Raw genomic sequence first — 18,546 nt, 5'->3', positions numbered from 1 at the left:
GCGTTGAGAGCCGAGGGCACACCCACCGAGCAAATTCGCAATTGCTCTTAAAATTTGCTCACGGAGAGCGTAAATACTCCCACCTGTCGTTGCAAGTGGAGGCTCGTTGTATTTTAGATTGTGAACACGCTTGACTTACGTAATCGGAATCTCATTCAAAAAGACCAACGAGATCCACAACATGACTATCACAACAAGTACATCTTGCTGGAAAACATGCCAACAGTTACCCCTGCCGTCACAGAAATAGTCATGAGGCAGGCGGCGAGTTGCTTGTCTTGCGGCGTGGTCACGGAATCAATTGTGTGCACCGCGCCTACAGTGGCACCTGTTCCATGAAAAAAAGCGAACAACAGCATGACAGTTCCTTGGAACAAGGCGTTGTTTAACAGATCAATGTCCGGAAGGCGCGCAGGGACCACGAAGAGTGGTATAAACACCAACGGTCTGATCACGAAGAGTAGAAGCGTCACCCTGCGCGAGAGCAACAGCGCCGGTACGCTGCGTGGAAGCCATCTGGATGTCATGTCCGTGACTTGAAACACGCCGTTGATAATCGTGGTGGAAGTGTAAGAGAGCTTAGACCAGCTGTAAGGCCCAACAACTGGAAAAAGTGACATCGTGACGAAGAAGTGAAAGAAAAGAGCGGCGCAGAAAGGGAAGCACTCGCGAAGCACGACAACCAATTCCGATCGACCTGTAGAGTTCAGACGGGTGTTCAGTCGCAGAGTCCGAAAGAGTTCCGACTTGGAGAAGCTCCGTACCGCCACAGTCGTCATGAGAGGCGCGAGCCCGCCAATAGCAAACAGCGTCCAAATTAGCTGTTGCTGGCCGGCAACACTCGCTTTGGGAAATACAAGTTCCGAAAAGAAGAGGAAGGTGAAGAATGACGCCACACCTGATGCACCGATTCCCGTGGAGACCCATGCAACACAGCCTGGTGACACCTGGCCGGCCCACTGGTAGCCATGACAGGACAGGGCCCCACCCATGCCACCGATGACGACGTTGAGGGCGGCCATGGCAGCCAGCGCAGCGGTCTCGTTGTGGGTTCCTGGGAGCAGCTGTGCCACCAGCGGGAAGCTCAGCACTGCAACAGTGAGCACTGCGGAAGCTGTCAGCGGGAACGCGGGACTCAAGGCGAGAGGGCCTATGGCTGCAAGCGTCAGACAAACAAACAGGTTTGCGCCCTCGGCGGCACCTCCAAGGACATCGCTCATTACGCTACCAGGCCATATGGAGTCCTCGAAGGCGACATTTGAGTTGAGCACCATAAAGAAAGGTAACAACGATGTGAACCCCTGGAGAAATGCAGTGAACGCTGCCTTCCTTGTGAGTAGTGTGTCCCACTCCAACCCACTTGATGTGGTTTCGATGTCCTCAATTGCTGACATTAATGTCTCGTTACTCTCGTATATTTTGGAAAGCGATTTGAAACGATGACAACGAAAATGTAATTGGTTCACAGGCCCTCCGCTGGCTTTTGGAACCGGCTCTGTATCCAGACCCGCTTGACCCCGTTGAATTCCCGCAGAAACGTGCCGTTCTCGATGGTTTGAAGGCCAGATCCGACGAATAGCGCCTCCACTTCATCACAAGTGAAGTAGGTCTGCAAGGTACCGTCTTGGCGAGCAAAGCAGTTGTCTCGGACCTTTTTTGGGATGCGGTGTCGAGCAAGTTTGAGCTGTTTGTCGTCGTACCGACCGTAATCTCGAAAGATGATGACTCCGCCAGGTACCAGTATATCCGCAAGCCTCCGTACCGCCGCTGCTTGTTCTGATAGCGGCAGTGCCGACACAACGAACACACACATGACGATATCCGCCACTTGTGTGCTTCCCATTACATCCATTCCTGCATACCCTCGGGAAGCCTGTAGCGCGGTTAACGACGCGGAGGGCATAGGCTTGGTGATGTCCCATACAGCCGCGTCTACGAGCCGCCCGCCTGACCACGGCATGAACGTATTGATGTTCGGGTTTTCCTTCTGAAGAATGCAGCCCAGGTCGGAGTCACGTTCAATGCCCTGGGACAGCAGCGCCGCCCACCGCTGCTTGACGAACTCCACAGCTCTCGGTGAGCAGTCGTAGGCGCCAGAAATGAGGTCCTTGTTGAGCATGAGGCTTGGAAGCAGCGTGCTCCCAACGCCGCATCCTACCTCAACCATCAACCGTGGAATTCCGTCAGGTCTCAGCTCGCTGAACTCTCTCTGGAGCCAGGCGCGGTCTGGCCAAAAGCCAGAACCCGTACTGCATTCGACGAAACCCCACGTCTCACTTCTTGTAAAAGATGTCCCAGTTGCGAACAAATTCCGCCTCGTACTTCCTCTTCCAAAACTCCGGCATCTCTTGACTCGCTGCTAGCACTTTCTCCGCCTCTTCTTCGATTTCAGGCGTCATTTCATATGGGTGGACTATCTGGGGTGCTTCCCTCTGGCCTACCACTGGCACCAAAGAACTCCATAACTCCACGGCGAAATTATTGAAATGCCCGAAGACGATGACCTTCACATGCCAGAGCGTCGACGAAAGGTGCGGAAAATAGACCAGACCTACCAGAAATCCTTCTCAGCTGAGCTGGAGTCGATGTGAGAGCGAGAGACGCCAGACACAGATTCACCAAGGAAACTGTCGGACTAGTGACCCGAGAGGAGTACGCTCAGAAGAAGAAGGAGCTCAAGGATTTGCTTGAGAAGCCCAAGATTAGCGGGAAGAAGGAGGCGAAGACATTAAAGAAGCTGTCGCTGTTGTCGTTTGAGGAAGACGATGAAGACGAGGAGGCCGAACCAATGGAGCCGTCGCCAACTCCAAAGGTAGCGAAGGACCCCACAGTTGACACGAGTTTCCTTTACGATTCGCAAAGAGAATCGGAATTGGAAACTCGTAAGCTAGCACTTATCAAGCTTTACGCCGTTGAGCAGGAGAAAAGTCGAGAGGCTGTAGTCCGGATCGACTATATGTACTACGATGGTAGTGGCAAGAAAGACTTTCAGAATGTCAGGAAGGGTGCTACGGTGACCATGTTTCTCGAAAAGCATCCCGGTTGCATGCTGGTGAAAGACGACATGGTACTACCCAACAACTACACCTTCCATGATATGGCTCTACGTAAGCAAGTTGGTCGTAGCGGTCAACAATTATTCGTGTTTGAAGAGAACGAAGATGGGATTAGAGATAAGGTGAGGCGCGGAATTCGTGGCCACGCAGGGGCCCTTGCTTCGCATTGTAAGTCGGAGTTGGTTTGAGAAGAACCGACACATCTATCCTGCGAACAGGTGGACGTATCTTCAGTGATCACAGGTCATGTCCCAGTAACCCAGCCATCATCAGCGAGATCTGCTCCGCTCGTTCTCGACGCTGGCCGTCTGGCAGCATTGTGGTGGAGTCTTTCACAAGATCTGGTGTGAACAGAGCCCCGTCCTAACTTAGTATGTGGTCAAACTTGGAAGCGAAATCTTCGAGGTCGTCTCGGCGAGAGCGAGGGGACGACTTGTCGGTTCTGTGGGGCCAGAGGTGATTCTGTAGGCGGGCCGGTATCTGTGGTGTCAAGAGAAATCCCCCACCAAAGCTAGGCCTTGTACGTCGTGGAGTAGACTCGAGGCTGTAGATTGGCACTTCCCCAAGCACCAGCCGGAGCAGTCACTGCACTGAGCCACTGTCACACACTCCACGTAGCTCGACTCCAGGGCAAATCCGAGCGCAAGCGCAAGCCGGGGCCCCGCAGTGCGACCCAGCAGTACCTGAGGCTCCGTTTGCAGCATGCGGCTTAGTTCAGATGTCGGAGAGGAAGCTACGATCACTGTTGCTTCAGACGCCCTGATCTCAGACAGGCCATCCCATACTTCGACTCGGCAAACCAAGGAGGCGTCGTAATAGCTGTGAGTTTCAAGCCCGTCGCCTACTCCGTCGTCAGCTCCAGCGTCAAATCCTTCGTCAGTATCCCTGAGGCCCTCAGGAGCTGAAGGGTACTTGCGTCATCGACAACGAATTCGACCGAATTCATCTGGAAATCCTGGATTCCAACCTCTAGACAACCAGAATACGTAACGCTCAGGTGTAGAATGGAGAATCGACGCTCAGATGCAGAAGATCAGGCCAACATGACCAAAATCGACAAGCAGAGAGTAGGCCACAGTTGAAACGTTAAAGAGGCCACAGTTGAAACGTTAAAAGACAGACATCGAAGATTTACCCAGTTAAGTTCACATTTGGCAACGCTAATTGCCCGTTACGGACAATCTCATTGCGCTCTGAGTGGGGCTGCACTCTGTGAGGCGCTGTGGCCAGTGTCCCAACAGGGGGAAAGCCAGGTCTAACCTCATAATTATTTGTCAAAACATTGTTGTTTTGAAGAAATAAAGGGAGTCGAGCGGAGAAATAAAAACCAAAAAGAAACCCCTGTCCTACAGTTCAAGACTTGTGTCGTCTCCGTCTTGTGCCCAACATCGTTGTGGCGCCATAAATCGAGACAGCTGTTGTGCCGTCCTTGTGAATACCTGATCTGATAAGGCACAGAATTCACCGGCATGAGCGGCCCACATCCAAAACCGCGCTCTGGTGAGTTCCGGTGCTTCAGATTCGAAACAGTCCTCGAAAACAGTTTGAATGCCCCTTCCGGCCAGAACTGCTGTCAGAGTCGAGTGCAGCGACTCTAGTCGCTCACCTCTGTAACGCATGTAGTCGTCCACGTCCACGTCAAGCCTTCTGGTGCGAGCGACGAAGGCTGCCAAGCCGCAGGTGCCAAAAGTGACCAACTCGTCTTGCACGTCGTACAAAGTCGTAAGCAGGCTGGTCATGAAAACGTAGAACGCCTCGGCCGCCTGTACGAATGGGGAAATGGAGGAGACACGTTGGGCATCCTGTAACGCGGTGAAAAAACTACACACCGCCTGTGACGTGAGTTCATTAGGCCGCCGGTGAGCTGGGTTCAACCACATACGTGCAGCTTTAACGACTATTCTTGGCACTCGAGGAATAGTGCCAACAGAAATCACCAGTTCTCCTTTCTTCTTGATCAAGCGAATACTCTTTGGTTGACATTCTAAGATCTGCTGAACAACCAACGGGACTCGGAGACGGTTGTCCTTCAACTGTACCCGAATGGGACATGTCGGAATTCCAGGTCTTTCAACGCGTACTAATACCCCCATTGGATAATGGCGATGATAGGATATCCACTTGTAGCCTTCCCCACAAGCGTGTATGAATGTTACTAAGTATTCCGTCATTCCATTACATGACACGTGCTAACAACTGCTTCCGCTTCAAATTTGCTGTATGTATGACCTTTTCCTTCTCGATCAAATGGCAAATCTCGTCCACTAGTCCAACGGCCTTCGTAATGGAGGCGCCCCACAAATCTAGTTGGTTGGTAGGGTCCAGAAAGCGAAGCTCATCAGTGGGACGGTCGATCTTCGCTCGCAGCGCGTCACTGCTGACCAGTTCACACACTTCCTGCTCGACCTCCAGCTTAGGAATGTTGATGACGTCAGATATTCGAGTCAGAGTAACCTTCGTGTAGAATTTGCTGAAGACGAAGATGTTATGCTGCACCACACGTCTGCGCAACGCGTGCTGTCGACTCTCCACTTTAGCCTCCTCCGACAAGACTGCTAGAGATAGCAGTCGTTCGGAGAGAGGCCAGGCGATGACGTTGTCCTCCAGGATGTCATCCAGCAGGCTTCGCACGTGGGGTAATCGCTGGAGGGACTTCTTGTACGTGGTTTTCAGATCCGACAGCACCTTCAGCTGGGCATCATTCTTGTCGCACAACGCGAGGAAGACCACCAGCTCCTCCAAAACACTGTGCAACTCCTCTGGTGCAGCGGTGACGCTCTCGATCTCCAACAGCTTAAGGTAGCACTGACTAGCCTCCCAGTAGGACTTCTCGTGCAGGTAGAACTCAACCATCATCTTGTTGAACCTCAGTTTGATGTCTTGCATCTCCTCGGTGTCAAGGAGCTTGGGACTTATTTTACGAGAGACTATCTGTGCTCTTATCCAATCTTGGTTGAGCATCACAAGCCTTAGCTGCTCCAGCACGAATTCCGCCTGTTCCTTGGCCTCCATACCGTTGAAAGTTTCTACCGGCAAGTCTTGCAGGAGCTGGCAGGCACTAGGTAAGTCGTTGCTGCGCATCTTGGACTCCGCCAAGGAGAGGAGCAGCCGAGCACGGAGCACTTCCAGGTAGATTTTGCCCTCGGAGAGCTCCGTCAATTGTAGGCGTATACGAAACCACAAGGGGCTGTCCTCTTGGGTCTCCACGCTCCATTCTTCGCAGGTCTGCACCATCGACACCACCGCGGCCTTCAGCTGGCCACGCTTCTTTGCGAGCGAATTGAGCAAGTCCAAGCAGTAATCCACGTCCTCTGTGTACTGGCGAGCAAAGAACAGTATCTTAGCACACAGCAGGGCTGTCGATTTAGCATCGCATGCTTGTCTAGCTGTCTTTTCGCAGAGGAAGAGATCGGCCATACTCTCCTCGAACTCAGCTGGTTTCATGACCCTCGTTAGTGCCTTCTGGGCCACTGCGATCGATGCAGCGGCCTCCGTCGAGCAGTCCCGTACCGCCGGCGTGTCCCGAGTTAAATCGTCTCCTCGCTCCGACATATTTGAACTTTAAGGCTGCGAATGTTCACCAAGTGGTAATTAGTCACAGGCTATGGACGACCACGCTAGGATAATTTACGCTCTTGTGGTGTGTAATAAGCAGGTGAGATACGGGTGACCGCATCATAGCCTGCGGCGGAGTTTTTGCCTCTCAGGTCAGAGCACAGCGAGACAGAGTTGCAGCCCCTTATTGCTGCCTGCTATTCCCTGCTTCCCAAACTTGGGGACTCCGAGGAAGTGACCTCCTATGCAAAAGCTGGTCGTACGTTAACCGCTGGCTCCAAGGGGACAGGTCTCGCGATGAACACCGTAGTGGCGGTGACCACGCAGCTGGACGAGGAACGCACCGCCGAATTCGTGCGTGAAGTCCTAAAAGTCTCGAACGAGGACAGACATGACTTGACTCGCCGACTCTACGCTCTAGTGTCGCGGTACAACGGGAACCTCCGACTGTCAGTAGAGAGTCGTGTTCGCAACGTGAGGCTGTGGCGGGTAACACACAGATGGAGACCGACTTGGAGAACGTAACGTCGCTGGTCCAGCAGAACATCGACTCCGTCGTAGATCGCGGTGAGCGCCTTGACCTGCTGCTTCAGCGCAGCTCCGCTTTGCAGGACTCGGCGGTCAGTTTTCGTCACACTACTGTCAAGCTGCGCCAACATGTGTCATGGTACCGTCGCAAGCGCCTTCTGGCGGCAGTCGCGGCTGTCGTCGGCTGCGTAGTCTGGTCTGTGCTGTGCGGTCCTTTTGGACAGGCGTGTTTGCCCCGCGCGACGTGAGTTAATGTTCAGCATCGCAATCACTTTCCTGGTTTCTCGCGACGAATCTCATGTGCTAGTTCGGCAGGCAGTCCTCCCTCGTAGGCCTCGATATAGGTGTTAGGCAAGCTGTAACCATCAGCGGCCACGCAGCTTGTGCTCTGAATGCCAAACAGCGGGATCTTGTTGGCGCAGAGCTTCAGCGTCACCGTCGCGCCTTTCAAGCCTGAGGGGCCCTGGTGCCGCAGGCTGTACTTGTTGACGACGAGGTTGTCGAACAGTCCGTCTCCCGCATGTTCCCCCTTTTCCGTCGGTGACTGGTGAATGCGGTCATATATCATAACCGAGTTTGTCATCTCTGGCGACTCGTAGCTCGCGACGACATAAGTGAACATCACGTGCGTGTTCCAGTCCCACGCCTGCGAGAAGTCGTAGTTAATCTCGTAGAGCGCGTTCGACGATTCAGACGCAAATGGGCGCCTGTCTAACCTGACATTCAAAATGGAATGCATGCGGGCTGAGCCCGTAAACTCTGCTGGGTTAATATTCGCGGTAAGCCAGTTGAAACTCCCCAGCACGAAGAGAACTGAATCTGTCTGTGGTCCGCAACTCACTAGTACTGAAGTAAGACGTGCCGGTGGAGAGGCGACTCCAAGCTGTTTCCATCCCCATAACGGCAAATGAGGGATAATTTCGAGACAATTCATTGATGCATGTATGTTAGACCTGAGGAGCCCTCGAAGATGGCTTGACCCAACGGTAACTCTGCTGCCGCGGGGCTGTCGGTAGTGGTGGGGCTGCCGGTGGTGGGGCTATCGGCAGTGACGGTGCTGGCGGTGGCGACGGCCCGTTGTACCGGATCGGTTGCTGCGGACCAGCGAGAGGGCGCGGTGGCGCGGCGTTGCACAGAGTATCCAGAGGGGGCGGCCGCGCTCCAGACACTCGGTATCCAGCGCTTACCGTTTGGCGTCTGGCCGGGGGTGGCGATTGGATGACGAAATCCATATCCACCTCCTCGTTGGCGATGCGGTGGTATGTGGTTGGACTCACGATAGTGCTTTCGGTTGTCGGCACGTACTCACGGAACTCAAAGGGAACCGGGGAGGGCTCTCGGTAGTAGGCGGTAGCGGTAAAATTGCACAGCGGTTCCTCCTCTTGGGAGCCGCGTTGGAAATCGTACCAGGTTGGGGATGTGGAGTCCGTTGATCTGGCCCACTCCAGCCGTCTCAACGACGCCACCAGGGGGCCTAACAAGCCAATTCGGACGGAACCATCTTCTTTCAACAATTTCATGAGTTTATTTATTTTATGGTGCTGTATATGCCCCCAAGACCTCAGAATTCCAGTCCTCGACTCGCTTACGTGTTCTGACTGGTGCCTGGTGCCAGGCTGACCCAGTACAGTGTACGTCATTGATGCATGTACAAAATATTCACACGTTGTAGCGCGGCGCTCCAGAGGCCGCAGGCTTCACGAAGGACGGGCCTCCGTGTGCCTGAAACTTGTTTGGAGGTCGTCCGCTGTAGTTGGTTACCGGCGTTGCCTGCAGCCGTCTCGTTTTGGCCTGGGGAGCAGTTCTTGTCCAGTCTTGTCTGTCGAGTGCATCTTGGGCGTTTGGAGAAGAGCGATCGCCAGTCGAACCCCTGTGGAAGGAATCCGGAGACGTCGCAGCGTAGCGGGAATACGTGTCTGCAGTGACCAAATTGTCAGAGGTTCGAGGAATGACGCTCGCTAGAGGTGTCGGGGACCGTCTTGCATCAGGCATCGTATCGCTGCCGAAATAGGCAGGGCTCCCACAGTCAGTCGAACGAGCTAGCCACTCCTCCGGAGATCCGCTGTACATGTCTGATATGATGCCTCCAGGTGAGAGGCAGGCCAGCGATAGCGCGGCTAGCGGCTTCGTTCTATTGGGTGGCGAAACTTTCATTGAAATCAAAAAAAGGAATCCTGCTGGCAGGATATTGAAGTGCAGATTCGGAAAGAACAAGAATCTTCGAAACGGGATTTAGACAACGAACCCAAGAGACAAAGCGAATCTAATTGTATCCCAGGGAAATACAAACCTACGATAGTCTACGAACCCAACAGATGCGTGAACCTATGCCTAAGAGTCCGAACCCCAGAGATGTGCGAACCTAAGGGTACGAAGCCAGAGATGTGCGAACCTTCGTCTAAGGTTCCAATCATATCAGATTTTTGGGCAGTGGTGAAGATGCTACTGGTTTGGTTCAGAAAAGCGCGTATGGTGCATGTACGAGGGGAAAGTGTAACCCCACAATAGATAACACAAAATGCGTCGTATATTGCAAAATGAAGGGTCGCTTCGTAAAAACGAGGCTCTGTCCGCACATCGTTAATGGAGGTCGCTGCATGCACTCAAAGTGCTCCTATGCGCACGGGTCCCACGAAATTCGCGACCGGCCACATTTAGTCAAGACGAAACTCTGCCCTGATGTGGTCAATGGCAGAGTGTGTACACGCCCTGACTGTAATTACGCACACGCTGAAGAGGAACTGAATACCACTTCGACCGAAAGACTAGAAAACTACAAGACGATCCTCTGTTTTTTCCACACCAACCACCAGAGTGGTGATGGCCCGGCTTGCAAGTATGGGTCACGCTGTAGGTTCGCTCATGGCGAAGATGAACTTCGACGTTCCCCAAATGGTCTGAATGGATCTCTATGGGAACGGGTGAAGCGTTGTGACACCCCTGATACCGCCACTCGCCGTGCAGAGGATGGCAGCTCTTCCTCCAGTATGAGCTTCTCGTCGAATGATAGAATCTCATTGGCCGACGCTATTTTTGCAGCCAAGTTCGTTGGATGCGGGCAGTTCGATGAGCCGTTATCTACACGTTCCGTTCTACGCAATTCGGACTGCCCGAACAACCGAGTCCGTTGCGGACATTACGATGAGCCTTCCTCCAGACCCTTCCACACACCCGTTATGCGCAGTTGCAACTGCTCAAACAACCGAGACCGATATTACGCCTCCGACTTCGACAAACGCTTGGAGAACCGCCTTGGTATTATTGAGCCAGGTAACGGTTTTACGCCTAGTTTGTTCGACATCAGCTCGAGCCCGCATTTTGGTACGCCCTCCCGAGCTATTCTGGATGTTTCAGAAGAACTCCAACTGCTGAAGATGAATCTTGCCAAACAGATTTTGGCGAGCGCGTTCAGCTCTTCGCCAGAAGTACCACTATTCCCCCTTTGGAGTGGTGGTCTTTTCTGACATTTCGTATTTTTCGTATTTTTGGTACTGTTAATTCACATGATCCAAGATTCGTGCCGTATTTTCCCTGTGATAAGAGCTTCGTGGTCACTTCACCCAACGCGAGCCTCACACAAGAATTCTCCAACGCGACGCAAGAATTCTCCAACGCGACAATTTAGGCTTTGTGCCCCACAGCGCATAAGAACAAATACACCTTATATTCAAAATGAAGGGTCGCTTCGTGAAGACGAAGCTCTGTCCGCAAATGGCGAGTGGAAATAGTTGCTCGCGTGGTCCAAAGTGCTCCTACGCGCACGGGTCCCACGAAATTCGCGATCGACCACATTTAGTCAAGACGAAACTCTGCCCTGATGTGGTCAATGGCAGAGTGTGTACACGCCCTGACTGTAATTACGCACACGCTGAAGAGGAACTGAATACCACTCCGACCGAAAGACTAGAAAACTACAAGACGATCCTCTGTTATTTCCACACCAACCACCAGAGTGGTGATGGCCCGGCTTGCAAGTATGGGTCACGCTGTAGATTCGCTCATGGCGAAGATGAACTTCGACGTTCCCCAAATGGTCTGAATGGATCTCTATGGGAACGGGTGAAGCGCTGTGATACAACTGATACCGCCACTCGCCATGTAGGGGATGATAGCTCTTCCCTCAGTATGAGCTTCTCCTCGAATGATAGAATTTCATTGGCCGACGCCATTATTGCATCCAAGTTTGTTGGATGTGGGCATTCCAATGAGTCCGAGGACTTCCTTCGCAATTCCATGGATGAACCGGCGACGCGGTCATATTTTTCGTTTAGACCTCTTCAAATGGGGTCGGATCGACACGCGTCCCGCCAAAGGATTGCGACGCGGCGGTCTCTTAGCTCGGACTTTGACAACTGCATTGAGAACCGATTTGGCGTTATTGAGTCAAGAAAAGGTTTTACACCGTGCGCAAGAAGTGAGTTGACGCATTACTCTCGCATGCGGACGCCTGATGCCTTCGACACGTTGGTGCCAAGGCCCAATTTGGGAGAAACCCCCCACAACTGCGTCTCCGAACAACTCGAACTTATGAAGATGGAGCTCACGAAGCAAGCCCTTCGCAGTTTAGAGTCGGAAGGCCCTACTGTTGTACCTCTTCTGTCTCACTGGGATCCTTTCTGTTTCTGAAGGAGATGCCAAGTGTGAGACAGAAGACCGTGAATACACTTTTTTGTTTTGTTTCTTGGACATGTTTTGTTATTACTTTCTTATTTGAGTAATTCCGCTACCTAACCCCAAACGCAGTCATTGAAAGATTCGTCGAATGACATCTGACGAGAATCTTAGCAGGACCTCTCAAAACGTCGTAAAAAAAGGAGCTGTCAAAAATGGCTGTAACCCACCCACATCATTCCAAAATATTCACAAAGCCCTCTTCTCTGAATAATCCTGCCGACTGAAACTCTCCAGCCACCTCAAAGGAGAACCGAGACGGGGCGCTGGGCAACCACGCAGTGAACGCACCAAGCCAGTCGCAGTAACCCATTTCCTCGGAGACGGAAGTCTGGTCATCTCGGTAAACCGTTAGTCTGCAGCTCCGCGCTCTGAATTTCTTGCATGCGGAACACGATGGTAGGAGTGACCGTACAACGGCAGCGTTGTGCTTGCTGGCAGCGGAGCCCCCCAAGGTTGCTCTATACTCGTTGAACGTCTCAGCCGTGAGTGCTCGTTTCATATGTTCGCACACTGGTAACGCTACCAGAAAATAGCCCTTCAAGGAATGCAGAAGCAGCCGACGCCAGCGCAGACCTCGCCACCATGATTGAATGCGGGCGGCAGCTTGGCGTCTGCAGGTCGACACGTATTGCACCATCTGACGTTTCACCCGCTCGTCGACGCAGCGGATGGAGCGCCACCACGTCTGTAGTCTCACAACAGGTTCAACTCCCATTTTGCTCAATATAAGAGGTGCAGCAACCATCAGTTCATTTTTTCTTTTTCCCAATTCAGAGATCATACGAAATCACCAACCATCGCTGTCATCGTCGGCACCACGCCCCTTAGTTTGGTAGGAAGGCGCCACAGGTCGTCTAGAAAAGCCAGCTCCTGTGGAGGAATTGTTATTGAAGTCGCTCCGTCCTTGTCGCACGTCTCGAGCCCCGAAAAAAGTATGGCGACTACTACTGCCGCGGCCTGCGGCGCCTCGCATGGGCCGACCACCGCCACGGGCGGAAGTGCAATCCTTCACCATCTCCATGAACCATGAAGGCACCTGCTGGTGGCTCTCGTGAAGGATTGTCAGTAGGTCCCGTAGAATGGGTTTGTTGTGCATGCTCACGAATGAGCTTGCCAGACCTTCCTTTCCGGCACGCCCTGTCCTGCCAATACGGTGTACGTAGTCCTCAATGTTATTGGGTAGGTCGCAGTTCACCACGTGGTTCACATTGGAAATGTCCAGCCCTCGAGCGGCAACATCTGTAGCAACCATCACAGGGTAGGCGCCATTCCGGAAGTACTCGAGTGCAGCCTCACGCTCGCGTTGGTTCTTGTCACCGTGGATGCTAACAGCACGGATTTGCTTTCCCAGAAGGAATTTCTCAATCATAGCCGCCTTTCGTTTGGTTTCCACGAAGATTAGCATGAGTCCGCCGGTTGTCGTAGCGGCGATCAACTCCAGCAGTTTTCGTGGCTTGTCGTCTTCGAGCCGGGTTTGAATCAGGTGCTGCTTAATGAACTCTGAGGTGCTGCCGATTCTTCCTACAGTGAGGAACAGGTAGTTATTCATAAAGTTCTTCGCCAGCTCCTGGATCTCAGTGGGAAATGTAGCCGAGAACATGACGGTTTGGCGGTCCTTGCACATGTCCGCGTGACGCACGATTTCCTTGATCTGGGGAGTGAAACCCATATCAAGCATGCGATCCGCCTCATCAAGGACAAGATATCGGCAGCTTTGCAGTCGGATTTTACGGCCGTGGAGAAGGCCGATGAGACGGCCAGGAGTCGCGACCAGGATGTCGCATCCTGCTTCCATTATTCGCTGCTGCTGGCCTATATCGGCACCCCCGTTCACGACGCAGCACTTTATGCCCGTGTGATATGCGAACTTCTGTGCCTCGGTTAGAATTTGCTTGGCCAACTCCCGAATAGGGGAAAGTATCAGAGCAACAGGTGCAGGTTGGAAAGAGTCCAGTGTGGGGGGAGGGCCGGATTTAACCATGAGTGTGATTATGGGCCAGAGGAAAGCAGCAGTCTTACCACTTCCTGTCTGGGCACATGCCATCAAGTTGCGTTTAGCTAACACTGACGGAATGGCGTACTTCTGAACAGGGGTCGGCTTGGAGTACTTCATCCTTCCAATGTTCTCCAACAACTGAGGCGGCAACGAAGATACGGAACCAAAGAATGATGATACGGGTTCGATACTTTCGGCGTCGTCTCCTGTCATACTAACGGGAATGTCATCGTAGGAATCGAAATTCAACCCTACATCCGCTGCGCCAAATTCCACATGCGGCTCATGCACGCCATAGCGCCCTCGTGAGCTACGGCCATCACGGTTGTGCCAGGTGCGACCGGTGAGGTTGGCGGACGGCTCCTTCAAATCCCTGCCGGATTTGACGCCGCGTCTGAAAGGAGGAACCCAGACTGAAGACTTGGTTTCCTGGGCTGGCTTGTCAGTGACTGGAGTGGGTTCTTGGGAATCGTTCATACTGAAATGCAGAATTGAGGTTTCTGATTTCGAAACGCAGGTCTCATGCCGTCTGAGTGTCTGCGTCGGACTGGTGACGCTTTAACGTTGGGCATGTCGCAGCCTCTTAGCTGGCTGGTCCGCTGTTGGTGCATAGGAATAGTTTTTGACATTCACTTATGTTTTACAACTCGGACTCCACTGCGAGATTGGACACGCGGGGCAGTATGCCTTCCAGCACGTGGCCGCGCCCGGCGTCGTAGATGTTACGAGTGTCGTAGCGGTTCATGGCGGCTACAGGCATGCCATCAACGCCGAGGAGGCGCTTCTCCGCAGTAGTCAGCTTGCGTGCCTTGGGCTTTCCGAAGCCGAAGAACCCCTTCTTTGGTCCGCCGTGTTCTTGACGCTCCAGGTATGCTTCCAGCACCTGTGTGTTAAACACCGCATCAGCGGGCACGGGCTGCTCGATGGCCGCTTCGATGGGTATGACCATGGGCACCTCCTTGTAGATGGGGATGAGCTGAGGGCAGATGAATTCCTGCACGACATGTACCTCCACAGGGACAGGGACGTTTCGATGAATCAATCGCTCAATCGGCGCCGCTGTGTAGTGCGTCACAGGGATCTCGACTGGCTTGGGGACATGTTTGTACTGCGGCTTGGCGTCCGATACGGCCTCGCGGTATACAGGCTGTCCGTGCTCGTCCATGTCGATCACGTAACTCGTCTCGGATCTTCCGAAGGAAGACCCCGAAATCCCGCCTGCGATTTCCGAGGGAAATTCGCCTTCATCCACTTCGCCACCGTGTTCAGTGTGTGGTGACGGCCCTCCTCGAGTACCACCACTGCCAGTCCGGCCAGCCGAACTAGGAGGAGGTGCGCCAGGGCCTCGCCGAGAGCCCGGAGTACCACGAGATGCGGGAGTTCCACGAGAGCCACGAGACCCTGGAGGTCCCCGAGATCCTGGAGTACCGCCAGAAGCGCCCTTGCTGAAGGCGGTTTCGGGCGAGCTCCCCGACAGCGGCGCTGGCTGCTGAGGCTGCTGCCAGTGGCCTTGTGGAATCATGCGCTCATACTCCTCACGAGGCACTTCCACAATGCGCTCCTCCACTCGACGCTTCGGAATCGGTATGATTCGTTCTTGGATGATTACAACTGGCTTCTCAACCACCTTCTCCTGAGAGATCCACTGCGGAATCTCTACGATCTTTTCCACAACTTGTACCTCGGGCACCTCAATGATGACTTCCTCCTGGACTTCCTTCGGAATTTGGATCACGCGCTCCACAACGTTCACTTTCGGCATAGGAACCTCCTTCTCCACCTTGATGGGGCTTGGAACCTCTTCAATGCGTTCTACCAACTGTCGATGCGAGACTTCGATGACCTTCTCGTTGATTTCCGTCCGGTACACCTCAATATCGACTGTGCGCCTAATGGGCTCGACATCGATCCTCTCAATTTCTTCGAGACCGGGTCCGACGGGCTGTATTGATGCCGAACCCAATGGCTTACCTGTGGCTTAGAAAAGCGTTTCTGCGACATTTCGAAGGTGCAGAGTGCCAATTGCGAAATGTGCTCCAGATTTGCCTGCTTAGAACACGTCAGTATTATTTATCATCGGAAAAACACTGAGTGTGGTGGAACGTTGCGAACACGGATTCATTCAAATGTTAGACTTCAGAAGGGGCCTTGCACGTCATGGTGAAGCCGTGAATCTGGATGAGCCACTCCCGCGCCCTCACCTCGCTTGCCAGCTCAGGAGCTAGACACTTGTTCACCATGCGCTGTCTGCTCAAAAGTCTTTGACCCTCGAACTTGCCGCTCACAATCTCGAGAGCGAACATTGCGCCGCAACCCGGACTGAGTACTGAACCCCTTGCAGTCCCACTTGGAGTTGTCCCGCAGGACCATATGTGAAGGGCTGAACTCTTCCTGCAGCTTATTCTCAACTCGCTCGCACAACGACATAATTTGCATTTCTACTACGTGACTATGCACCTCTGCTCATGGTTTGGAGTGCTCCGCGCCGCCCACCCCCTTTGCATTCTGTTTGAAAGGCGTCTTAATTGCAAATTTCGATGCAGGGCATGCAAGGGTTACCTCAGGGCATGCAAATCGCTCTGGATGATAACGGACAACCGTTTATCCTGCTTCGCGACCAGCAGGAGCGCAAGCGTCTGAGCGGCCTAGATGCTCACAAGGCGAACATCCAAGCGGCCCGTCAGGTAGCTGACCCACTCCGGACTTCATTCGGCCCCAAGGGCATGGACAAGATCATCGTAGGCCCGGACGGCGAGCTCACCATCACCAACGACGGCGCGACGATACTTGAGAAGATGGACGTTGGTCATCCGTGTGCCAAGCTACTTGTCGACCTGTCCCAGAGCCAGGATAACGAGATCGGAGACGGAACTACTGGTGTAGTTATCTTCGCTGGCGCGCTCTTGAGGGAGGCGCAGCAGTTGCTCGACAAGGGGTTGCACCCGCTGAAGGTGATCGACGGTTACGACGTTGCCTGTAAGGCCGCCCTGGACGCGTTGCCCGCTCTCGCCGTGGAGATTGATATCGAGGCCAACAGCAATGAGGCGTTGCTGAAGGCCGCTGAGACCTCTTTGGGATCTAAGGTGGTGCATTCCCAGAAGTCGGAACTGGCCCGCATGTGTGTCGACGCTGTGCTGGCTGTTGCTGATCTGGACAGGCGTGACGTGGACTTCGAGCTTATCAAGGTGGAATCTAAGGCTGGAGGCCGCTTGGACGAGTCCGAGTTAGTCCACGGCATTGTGCTTGACAAGGATTTCGCCCATAATCAGATGAAGAAGGAAGTCATCGACGCTAAGATCGCCATTCTCACCTGCGCGTTCGAACCACCCAAGCCCAAGACCAAGCACAAGGTCAACCTGCGCTCTGCAGAGGATTACAAAGCCCTGCAGCAGGCAGAGTCCGACTACTTCGCAGATATGGTTCAGAGGATCAAGGCCTCTGGAGCCAACGTGGTCATGTGCCAATGGGGATTTGACGACGAGATGACTCACCTCCTGTTCCATCACGGCATCTGCGCTGTGAGATGGGTTGGAGGCGTCGAGATCGAGCTGCTGGCCTTGGCCACCGGTGCCCGAATCGTCCCCCGATTCGAGGAGCTGACTTCTGAGAAGCTGGGACACGCTGGCCGTGTCCGCGAGGTCACATCCGGTACTGAAGGCGACACCGTCGTCATCATTGACGGTTGCCCGGAGACGAAAGCGGTGTCGTTGGTGCTACGTGGGGGTACGCGTGCTGTCTGTGCAGAAGCGAAGCGATCGGTACACGACGCTCTCTGCGCCGTGCGCAATTTGGTCACTGATCGGCGTATCGTCCCTGGTGGAGGAGCCTCTGAGATCGCGTGCTCCAACGCGGTGGAACGGACTGCGACCGAGACACGAACGGTGGAGCACTACGCCGTCCGCGCCTACGCTAACGCACTGGCTTCCTTACCCGAGGCCCTAGCAGACAACTCCGGTCTCGACGCCATTGCTGTTGTCGCTGAGCTGAAGACGCACCACCTTGAAGGGCGCAACACCGCCTACGGTGTGGACTGCATGCATGATGGCATCGGAGACATGAAGGCTGCTGGAGTGTACGAGTCATACATCTCGAAGACCAACCAGTTGGCGCTCGCAACCCAAGTAGTTAAAATGATTCTGAAGATTGATGATGTTATTGAAGACAACACCAGTGTGTGACCGTCGTCTTGTTTCTGCGCAAACCCAAAATACGCCCCTCATACACTGACTGAGCCCACACTCGATCTCATGACGGGCGAAAATTTCAAATTCTAAAGTACTCAATGTCTCCTAAGAATCCCGTGGTTTTCTGGGCTCAGACGAAGGCTGAGCTCTTCGTTAGTGTCGACGTGGTCGACTCGTCCGACGTGAAGGTTGACCTTCAGGAATCGAAGATCGTCTTTTCGTGCAAGCATAATGACGATGAGTTCCAGTTCGAACTCGACCTTTTCAAGCCTCTCAAAGTTGAGGAGTGCAAGCAGTCAGTGGACAGGCACGTGCAGTTCAAGCTCGTCAAGCAGGAGGAAGAGAGATGGCCTAGATTGGCTGCCGATAAGACCAGGCGTAGCTGGTTGAAGGTCGACTGGAACCGCTGGATCGACACAGACGACGAGGAGGCTGGTGGCGCCGACGCTGGCTTCGGTGATGACATGGACTTCGCCTCGATGATGGGCGGCATGGGCGGCATGGGCGGCATGGGCGGCATGGGCGGCATGGGCGGCATGGGTGGCATGGGTGG

General features: G+C 53.7%; 15 protein-coding genes across 21 annotated transcripts; 5 read left to right on the top strand and 10 right to left on the bottom strand.

Annotated features, from left to right (window-relative positions):
- Positions 1 to 188: 188 nt before the first annotated feature.
- KVP17_000796 (uncharacterized protein) lies at positions 189 to 1,394 on the bottom strand (the record flags this gene model as incomplete). The annotated part of the gene is made up of 1 exon (XM_068515615.1): positions 189 to 1,394. The coding sequence occupies one exon, from the start codon at positions 1,392 to 1,394 to the stop codon at positions 189 to 191; it is 1,206 nt and encodes a 401-aa protein (XP_068377559.1).
- Positions 1,395 to 1,462: 68 nt separating this feature from the next.
- On the bottom strand, positions 1,463 to 2,399 carry KVP17_000806 (uncharacterized protein; the record flags this gene model as incomplete). 2 transcript variants are annotated; one of them, XM_068515630.1, is made up of 2 exons in its annotated part: positions 1,463 to 2,249; positions 2,278 to 2,399. In XM_068515630.1, 2 exons carry the CDS (start codon positions 2,397 to 2,399, stop codon positions 1,463 to 1,465), a joined length of 909 nt encoding a protein of 302 aa, XP_068377574.1. The 2 variants fall into 2 exon arrangements, with proteins under 2 accessions (XP_068377574.1, XP_068377575.1); XM_068515631.1 differs by lacking the exon at positions 2,278 to 2,399 and having other exon boundaries at positions 1,463 to 2,167.
- Positions 2,400 to 2,486: 87 nt separating this feature from the next.
- On the top strand, positions 2,487 to 3,293 carry KVP17_000807 (uncharacterized protein; the record flags this gene model as incomplete). 2 transcript variants are annotated; one of them, XM_068515633.1, is made up of 3 exons in its annotated part: positions 2,487 to 2,587; positions 2,614 to 3,178; positions 3,207 to 3,293. In XM_068515633.1, the coding sequence occupies 3 exons, from the start codon at positions 2,487 to 2,489 to the stop codon at positions 3,291 to 3,293; spliced, it is 753 nt and encodes a 250-aa protein (XP_068377577.1). The 2 variants fall into 2 exon arrangements, with proteins under 2 accessions (XP_068377577.1, XP_068377576.1); XM_068515632.1 differs by having other exon boundaries at positions 2,608 to 3,244.
- Positions 3,294 to 4,402: 1,109 nt separating this feature from the next.
- KVP17_000808 (uncharacterized protein) lies at positions 4,403 to 5,149 on the bottom strand (the record flags this gene model as incomplete). Its single annotated transcript, XM_068515634.1, has 1 exon — positions 4,403 to 5,149. The coding sequence occupies one exon, from the start codon at positions 5,147 to 5,149 to the stop codon at positions 4,403 to 4,405; it is 747 nt and encodes a 248-aa protein (XP_068377578.1).
- An 82-nt stretch (positions 5,150 to 5,231) lies between these two features.
- On the bottom strand, positions 5,232 to 6,608 carry KVP17_000793 (uncharacterized protein; the record flags this gene model as incomplete). Its single annotated transcript, XM_068515610.1, has 1 exon — positions 5,232 to 6,608. The coding sequence occupies one exon, from the start codon at positions 6,606 to 6,608 to the stop codon at positions 5,232 to 5,234; it is 1,377 nt and encodes a 458-aa protein (XP_068377554.1).
- Positions 6,609 to 6,660: 52 nt separating this feature from the next.
- On the top strand, positions 6,661 to 7,387 carry KVP17_000805 (uncharacterized protein; the record flags this gene model as incomplete). 2 transcript variants are annotated; one of them, XM_068515628.1, is made up of 3 exons in its annotated part: positions 6,661 to 6,711; positions 6,738 to 7,085; positions 7,112 to 7,387. In XM_068515628.1, 3 exons carry the CDS (start codon positions 6,661 to 6,663, stop codon positions 7,385 to 7,387), a joined length of 675 nt encoding a protein of 224 aa, XP_068377572.1. The 2 variants fall into 2 exon arrangements, with proteins under 2 accessions (XP_068377572.1, XP_068377573.1); XM_068515629.1 differs by lacking the exons at positions 6,661 to 6,711; positions 6,738 to 7,085.
- Positions 7,388 to 7,407: 20 nt separating this feature from the next.
- On the bottom strand, positions 7,408 to 8,038 carry KVP17_000798 (uncharacterized protein; the record flags this gene model as incomplete). Of its 2 annotated transcripts, XM_068515618.1 has the most annotated exons (2): positions 7,408 to 7,952; positions 7,981 to 8,038. In XM_068515618.1, 2 exons carry the CDS (start codon positions 8,036 to 8,038, stop codon positions 7,408 to 7,410), a joined length of 603 nt encoding a protein of 200 aa, XP_068377562.1. The 2 variants fall into 2 exon arrangements, with proteins under 2 accessions (XP_068377562.1, XP_068377561.1); XM_068515617.1 differs by lacking the exon at positions 7,981 to 8,038 and having other exon boundaries at positions 7,408 to 7,878.
- Positions 8,039 to 8,086: 48 nt separating this feature from the next.
- On the bottom strand, positions 8,087 to 8,659 carry KVP17_000803 (uncharacterized protein; the record flags this gene model as incomplete). Its single annotated transcript, XM_068515626.1, has 1 exon — positions 8,087 to 8,659. The coding sequence occupies one exon, from the start codon at positions 8,657 to 8,659 to the stop codon at positions 8,087 to 8,089; it is 573 nt and encodes a 190-aa protein (XP_068377570.1).
- A 139-nt stretch (positions 8,660 to 8,798) lies between these two features.
- KVP17_000810 (uncharacterized protein) lies at positions 8,799 to 9,293 on the bottom strand (the record flags this gene model as incomplete). The annotated part of the gene is made up of 1 exon (XM_068515639.1): positions 8,799 to 9,293. The coding sequence occupies one exon, from the start codon at positions 9,291 to 9,293 to the stop codon at positions 8,799 to 8,801; it is 495 nt and encodes a 164-aa protein (XP_068377580.1).
- A 2,283-nt stretch (positions 9,294 to 11,576) lies between these two features.
- Positions 11,577 to 11,765, top strand: KVP17_000809 (uncharacterized protein; the record flags this gene model as incomplete). The annotated part of the gene is made up of 1 exon (XM_068515638.1): positions 11,577 to 11,765. The coding sequence occupies one exon, from the start codon at positions 11,577 to 11,579 to the stop codon at positions 11,763 to 11,765; it is 189 nt and encodes a 62-aa protein (XP_068377579.1).
- Positions 11,766 to 11,985: 220 nt separating this feature from the next.
- KVP17_000792 (uncharacterized protein) lies at positions 11,986 to 12,558 on the bottom strand (the record flags this gene model as incomplete). Its single annotated transcript, XM_068515609.1, has 1 exon — positions 11,986 to 12,558. One exon carries the CDS (start codon positions 12,556 to 12,558, stop codon positions 11,986 to 11,988), a length of 573 nt encoding a protein of 190 aa, XP_068377553.1.
- Positions 12,559 to 12,600: 42 nt separating this feature from the next.
- Positions 12,601 to 14,286, bottom strand: KVP17_000811 (uncharacterized protein; the record flags this gene model as incomplete). Its single annotated transcript, XM_068515640.1, has 1 exon — positions 12,601 to 14,286. One exon carries the CDS (start codon positions 14,284 to 14,286, stop codon positions 12,601 to 12,603), a length of 1,686 nt encoding a protein of 561 aa, XP_068377581.1.
- Positions 14,287 to 14,449: 163 nt separating this feature from the next.
- On the bottom strand, positions 14,450 to 16,245 carry KVP17_000801 (uncharacterized protein; the record flags this gene model as incomplete). 2 transcript variants are annotated; one of them, XM_068515624.1, is made up of 4 exons in its annotated part: positions 14,450 to 15,751; positions 15,781 to 15,855; positions 16,011 to 16,128; positions 16,157 to 16,245. In XM_068515624.1, 4 exons carry the CDS (start codon positions 16,243 to 16,245, stop codon positions 14,450 to 14,452), a joined length of 1,584 nt encoding a protein of 527 aa, XP_068377568.1. The 2 variants fall into 2 exon arrangements, with proteins under 2 accessions (XP_068377568.1, XP_068377567.1); XM_068515623.1 differs by lacking the exons at positions 16,011 to 16,128; positions 16,157 to 16,245 and having other exon boundaries at positions 15,781 to 15,810.
- A 101-nt stretch (positions 16,246 to 16,346) lies between these two features.
- KVP17_000802 (uncharacterized protein) lies at positions 16,347 to 17,987 on the top strand (the record flags this gene model as incomplete). The annotated part of the gene is made up of 1 exon (XM_068515625.1): positions 16,347 to 17,987. The coding sequence occupies one exon, from the start codon at positions 16,347 to 16,349 to the stop codon at positions 17,985 to 17,987; it is 1,641 nt and encodes a 546-aa protein (XP_068377569.1).
- A 104-nt stretch (positions 17,988 to 18,091) lies between these two features.
- On the top strand, positions 18,092 to 18,546 carry KVP17_000794 (uncharacterized protein; the record flags this gene model as incomplete). Of its 2 annotated transcripts, none has more annotated exons than XM_068515612.1 (1): positions 18,092 to 18,546. In XM_068515612.1, a coding segment is annotated over one exon (455 nt), but the record flags the coding sequence as incomplete, so codon positions are not given. The 2 variants fall into 2 exon arrangements, with proteins under 2 accessions (XP_068377556.1, XP_068377555.1); XM_068515611.1 differs by having other exon boundaries at positions 18,092 to 18,542.

The sequence above is a fragment of a genome (genome assembly GCF_019968985.1).
Source record: "MAG: Porospora cf. gigantea B chromosome Unknown PgB_NODE_183_length_30554_cov_124.19, whole genome shotgun sequence".
Lineage (NCBI taxonomy): Eukaryota > Apicomplexa > Conoidasida > Eugregarinorida > Porosporidae > Porospora > Porospora cf. gigantea B.
The sequence above is the reverse complement of the archived record's forward strand: the minus strand, read 5'-3'. Positions and strand labels throughout refer to the sequence as shown.